At 43.2% G+C, this 10,985-nt stretch overlaps 1 protein-coding gene across 2 annotated transcripts in view; it reads right to left on the reverse strand.

Annotated features, from left to right (window-relative positions):
* The window catches only part of ESRRB (estrogen related receptor beta), a 162,540-nt gene extending 152,633 nt beyond the window's left edge, over positions 1-9,907 (reverse strand). For both annotated transcript variants that reach the window (XM_028719087.2, XM_028719096.2), the window contains exon 1: positions 9,563-9,907. In XM_028719087.2, coding sequence (XP_028574920.1) covers positions 9,563-9,564 — 2 coding nt within the window. In that variant the 5' untranslated portion in view covers positions 9,565-9,907. The remainder of the gene's footprint in view (positions 1-9,562) is intronic.
* Between the last annotated feature and the right edge of the window lie 1,078 nt (positions 9,908-10,985).

The raw sequence follows: 10,985 nt of genomic DNA on the forward strand, positions 1-10,985 counted from the left end.
TACTTTTACATCAGTAAGTTTCAGCAGCAGAATTGGAGAACATTTTTATCTTCCTGTCCATTCACCTGCAGGTGTTTTGTTTCTCCTTCATTCAGAAGGGTGAATCTGAAATTGATTCAGTTATAGCATCATGGACGCCTTTGTTTGGTAAATGCATGGTTGTAGTCTCTGAGCCAATGGAGAATGCTGTGCACTAACTTGGTTTCTGAGCAATGGACAGGCTTCAAAGGAGTGGCAATTTGCTTTTCACTTCAGATTCTTAACCAAGTATCCTATAGGTGAGTGTGAACACATTTGGGGGGCAATTCTCAACAATTGTGAACTGCCATTCCAACAAGCAAAATTCAGAGTTATGCCATCTGAATTTTATATATCTTGCTTTTTGAACACATTGCTTAAAAACAAGAGACATCCAAAACAAACTACAAATAAAATCTCGTAATTAGGTTTATGGGGCATGACTGCAATCCTGTGCATGGTTACCTGTCTAACTCTTCTTGCATGTGGTCCCTCCAGTGCAGTGTGGTGGTTAGGTGTCCAACTAAGACTTGGGAGATCAGGGTTCAAATCCCCACTTTGTACATGATACTCCCTCTTCCCATTTTATCCTCACAACAAGAGGCCACCTTGGGCCAGTCACTGCCTCTTGTTGTGAGGATAAAATGGGAAGAGGGAGTATCATGTACAACATCTTGAGCTCCTTGGATAAAATGTGGGAAAGCAACGCAACAAATAAATAATGAAACAGCTCTGATTTCCAAACTTAAGGTAAAGGTAAAGGTAAAGGTACCCCTGCCCGTACGGGCCAGTCTTGCCAGACTCTAGGGTTGTGCGCCCATCTCACTCTAGAGGCCGGGGGCCAGCGCTGTCCGGAGACACTTCCGGGTCACGTGGCCAGCATGACAAAGCTGCTCTGGCGAGCCAGAGCCACACACAGAACACCGTTTACCTTCCCGCTAGTAAGCGGTCCCTATTTATCTACTTGCACCCGAAGGTGCTTTCGAACTGCTAGGTTGGCAGGCGCTGGGACCGAACGACAGGAGCGCACCCCTCGATCGGCAAGTCCTAGGTGCTGAGGCTTTAACCCACAGCGCCACCTGTGTCCCTTCCAAACTTACAATATACAATAACTGCAAAAATCACCACATGGAAGAAAGACGTTTAACTCAAACATGACAGAGATAGAAAACTAGGCACAGGGAAAAGCTGGAAGTACAGAGCAGTCTTCACCAACCTGGTGCCCTCGAGATGTTTTTGATTATGACTCCCCTCAACCCCAGTAAGCGCAGCAATGCTGTCTAGGGATGATGGAGTTGTAGTCCAAAGTATCTGGAAGATGAACAGACAGGAGTGGGAAGAAACTAAAAACTTTGTGCAGGAGAAAGCGAGGAAACAAGGAGACGAGAAGAGAAATAACAGAGATCTTTCAAAGTAACTTTCATATGCTGTAACAAAATTTCAAGCAGGCAGTGGGTGTGATAACTTCAAATTACAAACGTACTGTGGCTACAACTTTCTTGGAGTGTGAAGCCTTATGGAAACATTAGGCTTGCGTATCGAGACCCCTCAGCCACCCCCTCATTGGAAATAACTAACACAAGGACACAGATATTAGGTTTATGTTATTGGACAAATTTTGGCCACAACTTTATTGAAATTACAGAATGTGAGCGGTATTGGCTTAGGCAATGATTGGACCTGACTATATCTGACTCCTGCCCATTGTGCAGGAAGTCCAGTAAGAGTAAGCCACCGGTAGGGGGAGCCCTGTCAAAGCGAACCAACTCAAGCTCCCCCTGGTGTTCCTGTCGGGGTCGTGTCAAAGCCCTAGCACCCAGCCGGGCTTCAGACTAGATCAACACCCCCAGATTCCTTTAACGGAATACCCTTAAGCATGGAGGGGCAGGTAATGGCCACACCTCACCTCCCCCACACAAGGTCAAACAATGCCTAACCGCAACCCTAACAAAGTTGTGACGATTGCTACGAGGTAGGCAAAAGCCGAGTGCCCAGTGCCAATTTGCCAAGTGGAAAAATTCCTACCAGGCCCCTCGGACAATGTCCTCTGGCTCGCTCCTCAGTTTAAACGGCCCCAGCCATGCCCCCCCCCCCAAGCCAGCGGATTGGCTGGCTGGGCTCTGACGTGGCTGGGATCCCCCAGGCAACGGGGGACAAAGTCCCCCGCCCCCGGTGGGGAGTGGGTGGCCACACGGTCCACCACAACTCCTCCTCACTGGGAAGTGGAGCGGATTTATAGGAAAGTGACTGCAGGCTTCCTCTTTCACACCTTGGCAATCTAGTCCATAGTAATGAAGAAAATACATGCCTTGTGAAGAAAAATATATAAATTGTAGAATTTTCGTTACAGCTCCATCTCTCTCTCCCTATCTCTCTCTCTGGCTCAGAGCAGAAACTCTAACAAATGGAAAGGCACCCTGGGAAGCTCAGTAGAGTTGAGGGAAGTGTTTTTGCTTCTTGAAACTACTGGAAAAGCCATTGGACTATAAAGTTGCTCAAGGGATACCAGAATTCTGCTGACAACACAGGAAAGTGACATTGAGACCAAGAGGAAGCTCTTTTCCCCGGGTCCGTTGGTCTTTCCAAGTGAAAATTCATCCCCAGCCCCCTCTGCCCGAACGTCATTTTGCTTTTTTTGTGACTCTTCCAGGGAGCTTCAACAGAACTGACAGGAGTCGCTTCCAAATGGCAATTCCATCTTTTGTCCATTACAGTCGCTGCAGACAACAGCTTCGCAAAGGGAATTGTGAGATGGGCTGTCCCTGTGTAATGAAAGATAAGATTCCCCAACCCTTACTCCACTTCACTGACTGCCACTTGTGGGGACAGTGTAACACAACATGCAATATCACAACACATTTTGGCGTACATCACAAGGGGGAAGGCAGGAAGGAGTAGGAGATGCAAGTTGGGCATAATTTGAAGTTCCAGCTGCTACTACAGAAATCTCATTAGGACAGGTTTGGCAAACACGGCCAACAGGCAAATATGCCCAAGGTTAGCACATTCAACTTGCCTTAGTGTTTGGACTGGACCTAAAAGTACAGGAGTGGGAAACCTGTGGACTTTCAGGTGTTTCTAGTCTGCAACTCTAATACAGTGGTACCTCGGGTTACATACGCTTCAGGTTACAAACGCTTCAGATTACAGACTCCACTAACCCAGAAATAGTGCTTCAGGTTAAGAACTTTATTTCAGGATAAGAACAGAAATCGTGCTCCGGCGGTGCGGCGGCAGCAGGAGGCCCCATTAGCTAAAGTGGTGCTTCAGGTTAAGAACAGTTTCAGGTTAAGAATGGACCTCCGGAACGAATTAAGTACTTAACCCGAGGTACCACTGTAATCCCTGACAATTGTCCACACTTGTCAGGGGTTGATGGGAGCTGGAATCCTGCAACACCTGGACGACCAATGGCACTCCTATCAATCATCCTGAGTTGCTTTGCTGCACAGTATATCTTACTTTGCAGTCCTATACACACTGGCCTGAGAGTAAACTCCCTTGAATTCATTGGAACTCCCTTTTAAGTAAACATAGGATTGTGCTATAAGTGTAGAAATTCATACTTGTAATAGATTTAATAGTAGGGCTCCATGTGATGCACTACTAAAAAAAAAAACCGTAAGTGCTTATACTCCAGTTAGATATCTACACACACACAACAATTTCAGGGATAATCTTTCAGTAAATGAGAGCATGGACCCATTTGAAAGGATCTGTAAGATTTCAAAACAGGAAATATTACTTTCTTCAATTCTCAAGAAGGGAAATATCAGATTATTTTTTAAAAAAGAAACTTTTCAGCTTGAGTGTTTCTCAAGATAAACACCAGCAGCAGATCATTTGAGTGCACCTTTATGGTATATTTTTCACAATTTGGGTTTATACACTGCCGCAGAATGGGGGAAAGCATGCTTTGCTAGACAGTACTGGAGGAAATTTTACAACCAAACACCAAAATAAATCCCTGCACTTGCAAAAAAAGGAGTAGTAGTAACAAGAGAAAAAGAGTATGCTGTGTAGTACCAGGGAAATTAGTGAGAGAAGAATCCAAGGAGATCTACTAAGGGGGACTGGCTGCTGCTCACATGGATAGCAAGAAAACTAGGAAGGTGGTATTAATTCAGAATATCTGTTGGTGAACACTTAGTAATGTTGAGATTCAGTGACAGGAGGTATGCATTGATTTGATTGACGTCTTCCCTCTGCATTTCAGTGACGGAATTAGCCATTGTGTGAGTGACTCTTCTTGAAGCACATGGCAGGTACAAGGAGCCCAATCCAGATTGAGAACTGAAGTGACATGCTTCCGTTACAGTCGTCGGTGAAGAGACTTACCAGCCATGTTTAATTCTATCATTGCCCACTAATACATGGCCCGTATGTGAGAGGGAGAAGGGAGTGTTAACATTCTGGCTCCTCCCCCAAAACAGTGGTCTCTGATCCAGATCGCCTGCTATCTGTTTTGGAAGGAGGCGGCATAGGGGAAGTGGTGATCAAGAGTAGAACCACATCAGGGGCAAAGTCCCCACAACATTGCTTTCTTGGTGTGATTGTCTTATTGCTGTTTGGGGTGGGGGGGCACTCTTGCGCTACAGTGCAGCAAGAGTGGGACAAAATACATATACAGATAGTTACCATTTCACGCAGGGGCTCCGTTCTCAGCCCCGCGCATGTCACTGGAACATGCATAAGCATGCCCTGCCCCCATTGCACCCTGTTCCGCCCCCTTTCTGCCCTCTTCCAGGTCCAAACAGAATCAGGTGCCAGTGATCACACATCAAGTGGATGCGCCTAAAATGGTCACCGCCTAAATATATAAATTTAGTGTGTGTGTGTATACACACACACACACACACACACACACACATATATATATATATATATATACCTGGAACATTTGTGATATAAAAAGTTACAGGATTTCAGGAGGATGTTATGGGAAATTCACTGATTGGAAATTAAGCATTACATCCACCCTGAAACTTCTGTAGCTGCAAACGGTATTGGAAGTAGGGTCATAGATAACTGTCCCAGTAGAATCATGAACACAATGAATGCTCAATAAGAAGGACATGTGCAGGGGCTCTGAGACCTCAGGAAAGGGGGCTAGAGCAGGATGGAGACCTCGCAGCACTCCAGATCTTGTGGGACTTCAACTGCCATCAGCCCAAGCCAGCATTGCCATTGTTCAGGGATTATGGGAATTGGAGTCTACATATAGGAGGGCCAAAGGTTTGCAGATTTGCAGCCCCCTACGCTCCCCCTCAATCTGCTTCAGAGTATTGGGGGACCCTCAGGAATAGTGTGAGGAGCATTTGGGTTTGCAGAAGGGAAAGGGAATTGGCGAAAATAGCCTTCTATGGTTTTCCCAGTAGTGATGTATGGAAGTGAGAGCTGGACCATAAAGAAAGCTGATCACCGAAGAATTGATGCTTTTGAATTATGGTGCTGGAGGAGACTCTTGAGAGTCCCATGGACTGCAAGAAGATCAAACCTATCCATTCTTAAGGAAATCAGCCCTGAGTGCTCACTGGAAGGACAGATCCTGAAGCTGAGGCTCCAATACTTTGGCCACCTTATGAGAAGAGAAGACTCCCTGGAAAAGACTCTGATGTTGGGAAAGATGGAGGGCACAAGGAGAAGGGGATGACAGAGGACAAGATTGTTGGACAGTGTTCTCGAAGCTGCCAGCATGAGTTTGACCAAACTGCGGGAGGCAGTGGAAGACAAGAGTGCCTGGCGTGCTCTGGTCTGGACTAAACAACAACAAGCCTTCTACCTGTGGAAGCATCCAGATATCAGAGCAGGAACCTCTCTCTGGGGGAATCTGACACACTTCCACAAACAGAAGCAGTTCTTCCATTCACAGAACAACCAGTCTAATTCCAACCCATAGGTTCAGCTCTATAAGCTGGTCACACTGGCACTTCTGGAATGATACAATCTGGGAGATTCCAGCCACTACCGATCCCAAGAGACCCCAGCATCATAGATAGGAAGGGTTTGTCCAATGAACATGCAAGATCAGTAGAATACAGCTGTCTGTCCACCAAGCACAGTCCATATTGTGAAAGCCAACTCATCACCAAACCACCACATGCTGAAGTGGTTGTGAAATTCTCCTCAAGTAACACATTACGCGCATCTTACAAAAGTAGCACAATTTATGGCTAGCTGTTCAATTGCTTAAGAAAAGGGAGTTGGCAAGAAGTCAAAGATGATAACCAAAACGAGTGCCTTGAAAAAGAAGTGCAGAGCTATTTCAAAGCCAGCAGAGAAGCAACCCTCCTTCTCACGTGTTCACCATTTAAATGATCGTTTATTTGTAGCTTCTGCCAGATTTTCATAGTTCATACCATGAACATTTTGCCCATCTGCAGGGAAACTGTTTGGAAGCCTCCCCTGACTTCGTTTTAAATATCTCACGGCATCATCCATTTTAACACTGCCAGATGATTATTCTCCCTCACCGTCCCCACCCCCTTCTACAGAACTGAAGTTGTACAGCAGTTGAAAATGCTAATGGCTTAACTGGTTTCAATTTTTTTTTTCCACAGCAGCCCTGAGGGGGTTTAACTCTTTCCACTGCAGTGAGATCCTGCTTTTGGAGTTCAATGTTTAACTCGCGCTGGGAGACTCATAAATATTCGGAGTCACTCTCTCCCTCTCTGTTTGATTAGGAAATGAGCCTTTAACTCAATGTAATCCCCAAGCCATTAACAAAAAAGACCTCAACAGCTCCACTATTAGAATTTCACTTCTAACCCACAGAGGATTGAATTAGATTAACATAACTACCAGCAATCTGAGTTTATTTTCTGTGCCAGAAAGAAATGTGTTTTCCAGAAAAAGAAAAAGGAGGGGTTGATAAAAAGATGGAGAGCATAATGTAATGTAGAAATTGAGAGATGATAAAAAGTCAGTCTGGAAAGATAAAAGAAGGAAGCTAAATAAGCACAATCTCTTTTTTAAAAAACCCAACAACAACTGGGCTGGTAAGGCCTTATTTACTTATTTTATCAGGTGAATGATTTATAATTTAAGTAAAGCTAGTTGTTTCTTTTCACTTTCCAAGCATCAGTTCCATCACCTGAGGCTCCCAGGCATATATTCCTGGCAGATGCATTCCACACACCTGTACAAGAGCCTCCTTGGCACACAGCATTTATGAAGTGATGAAATAAAATAAAAGAAGGAGGTGGTAACATGGTCAGACAACATAGCATCCCTTGTAACTTTGCAAGCGTAGATAAGTCACACAGGGCTGAGCATGGTATGCCTTTCCTCAAAAATCCCAAACGGGCCCCTTAAAAACTTCATCTGAGAAACAAATTCTGATGTGTTGCTGGTGCAAGTATAACGGTTAAAGAAGCAGGAACAAATTAATAGCATCATACCTTTCGCTTACTATATCAGAGTTCCCCCATTATCTATAAACTAACTACCCAAACATGGGAAAGAAGAGCATTCCATATTCTGCTAACAGCAGCTGATGTTTGGGTCGGCGGGGGGGGGGGGATATATATTTTGGCTAAACAAGATGGAACACACAGATACAAATAGGGGGAATCCAACTACTTTTCATACATATGCCAAACATGTCGAAGAAGAAGAGGAAAGAGGAGGAGAAGTAGAATGGATGTTTGCAAGCATGTGATGAAAAGAGGCATCATAGAAGTTTGAATGTTTTGTGGGAAAGAGATTAGGGTTACAATTCTAAACCTGCTAAATGTACACTAGTCCATAAAAATATTGACTGTAATGGGACTAAGTGCACATAAAGGGGTACTGGGGTATAATTTGTGCATTTATTGAGAATGCAAAACCACTCCTTTCTCCACTAATTTGCAAGGGGATCTAATACATTAGTTTTCATGGAAAATCTGGTCTCTGCTCACACAACTGAAGAATGAAATACAGAAAACAAGGAAGGAATGCATGGACTTAATGTAAAGCCAACTTAAACTAGATTTACAGAGAGCAAAGTCATTTGATTTCTAAGCACAAAAGTTACAACAAATGCAAATTAAGTATTTTATGAAGTTGCTGTCTTGCTTGTTTTTAGAGGGATTCTTTTCCAAATACATCTTGAGATTAAATGGTCATCGGATACATTTTGAATTTGTGTTCCATTACATTAAATCAGAAGATACATTTACCCCCATTTGATTGTGCCAACAACCAGAGGGTTTTATGCTGCTGGTCACAAACTTTTCAGGAATATGTTTGCTTTTTCTTACACCAAACTATAAAATGCATTTGTAAGCTACAGAATTTTGCAAATTGTATAGTAGCTTTTGTACAGCAAAAGGAAACAGCTTTGTCGTATACATTCACTCAAAAAGATCGCTTTCAAAACAGATTCCCCTCATCTAACCAAATAATAACTACTATCAATCATTTCATTACATTTTATGCAAACCATCTCTACACTTAAAGTAAATGAAAATAATTTTTCTCAAATATATTTTACAACTGTAATTCATTTCATGGAACTAAATTCGAAACATTAACTCAATTCTCTCAACAAAAAGTTGCCAGGTCAATTTTTGAGATCATTTTAAAGTAAGACAAAATAAAAGACTGAGAAGCTAAATGGTATAATCTTTATGAGGTGGGGAATATGATATTAAAAGGAACAACTAAGAAGATGCATTAATAAAGAATTTTATTTAGGACCAAAATGACAAATTTCTGCACTGGAACTATACAACAATATACTCAATATACCCAAAATAAAACCCAAAATTGCATGAAGAACAAATACTAATTACTGATTTTCTTAGCACTTTTTACAGTTTATGATAATCCACATTTTTGCTATTACTAGAGACAAGCTGCAAAGGGGTGTTTTTGTCTGTGGAATGCCTCAAGGCATGCTTCTAAATACTAATCATAAATACAACGCATTGACCAGACTGACACAGATATCACTAAACTGTTTTCCCAAACTCATCTGTGTTTCTTTGGTCACAGTCGAGACATTCTATACTAACTAGGTAACATTTTTTAAACACACACACTGAAATCTCAAAGGCAAAAAGCATTCCATGATATCCTTTTTTCCACATGGGTGCATTAATGAACACTTGTACCAAAGTTTCCCGCGAATAGTTTGAGGTGCAAAAAAAAATGTCTGTGTTGCTGAACTTTCCCTATATTCAGACCTGATATCAGTGCTAGGGGCACAGAAGAACTCTCACCTTGACAAGCCCTTAAACAGAGTTAGGCTGTTGTGCGCTGGCTTTCTTGCAGCAGCAGTCTTACAACTCTTTGCATTCTCTAAACAATACTATCTAGCACAAACTTTCATTTGTTTGCTTTGGGGTGAAAAACACCTCATGATTAAATGACATTTGTCTCGCCTTCCCAAATAAACTTGCCAGCCTTCCTCAAAAAATGTGAAAACAGACTTCACACACACACACTTTAGTTCGGCTAAAATACGTGCTCCCATAATTTCAAGTCCAAATAAAAGGACTGATGCAAGAGAGGGGGGAAGCCAATTCCCCCAATAAAAGGTGGGAAATTAGGTACTTACATGATTCAGGTTGAGAGGTGAACCTCAGGACCAGGGTAGGATTTCCTTTGCCCCCTTCCCAGGTGTTTCTAATTGCTGATTAAATATCTTTTGGTTCCGCTTGCACTAGCCGGGAGTCCCCTCTGCGTCTCTGTGTCTCTTTGTGACTAAGGACACAGTACTCTGAGTCCCAACCTATAAATAGATTCCAGCTCCGTGATTGATATAACAGGCAGCTGACAAGGAAAAAAAATAAGCAGGTCTTAGGCATAGCAGCAAAAGCTGCTCCACAATGCATACAGGGAGGAGCCCCCCGTAGCCACCCATAGGCACAGCGAAGGGAGAGTGTGCAGCAATTGCTTCCGCAGCAGCGTTACAGCAACTTGAAACAAGGGAAGCGAAAAGAACAAAATCCAATATATGAATAACACAAAAGGACCAGCCAATATCAGAGTCCTCTAAGTCTCAGACTAAGGCCCCTGATACAGTCGGCGTACGCTTTCCAAATTGTGTGCGTACCAATTCCAGGCCCAGCTTTGAAAAGTTTCTTTTCCCAGAACTGTGTTGAGATAGATACCTGGACTTGGTCCTGCCAAAGTAAGGCAGGATGCTTTGCACGACCAAAGACGAGAGTTTTTCTCTTTCCAGAGCACCAGCTCAGAAAACACAGCCAGGGTATTGCTAACATTTTCTCCTCATAAAAGATTTCCCAGCCTAAAGCATTTTCTAGCCTCGGTTCGGCATCCTTTGCTTTTGGAAAAACTTTTACGGATTCCGTTATTTTGTTCCAAGCGTGTCCAGGGAAACATCATACTCCAAAGTTCGAGGTGGCTGAGCTACTGGAGGGCCCAGTGACAGGGGGCTTTCTGAATGACCTGGCAAATCCTTGAGGATGAACTATGTGAGGCAGATTCAGGTAGGTAGCCGGGTTGGTCTGACGCAGTCAAAATATATAAAAAAATAGTCCAGTAGCACCTTAGAGACCAACTAAGTTTGTTCTTGGTATAAGCTTTCATGTGCATGCACACTTCTTCAGATAGTATGTGAGGCAAGGGGAGAGATACTGAACCTTGGTGTCTACTAGCCACCAATATTCTTTTGCTGCCCCTAATTTTATTGACTGTATTCAAGCTGGTTGCAAAAGAGAGAGAAATTGAATTGGTTGGGAGCTGCAAAAAACCCGGTTTTGAAAGTCTTTTTCAGGTTTCTGAAATGAGAACTCAGGAGAATATGCCACATTCACTTTGGGAACACAGGAGTTTGATGTGGATTTGAAGTTTCATGCGCCTTGTCCACATGAGCATAGCTCGCATTTCCATCGAAGTGGCAGCCCACAGTTTTTAATCTGGGGAAAGGGGGGAGTAAAACCAATATAAAATTACTCAACTGGGAGTGTACTGGTGTGCATTATGAGTTTCCATCTATCACCACACCCCCTACTTCC

Source organism: Podarcis muralis, chromosome 1 (assembly GCF_964188315.1).
Source record: "Podarcis muralis chromosome 1, rPodMur119.hap1.1, whole genome shotgun sequence".
Classification (NCBI taxonomy): domain Eukaryota; kingdom Metazoa; phylum Chordata; class Lepidosauria; order Squamata; family Lacertidae; genus Podarcis; species Podarcis muralis.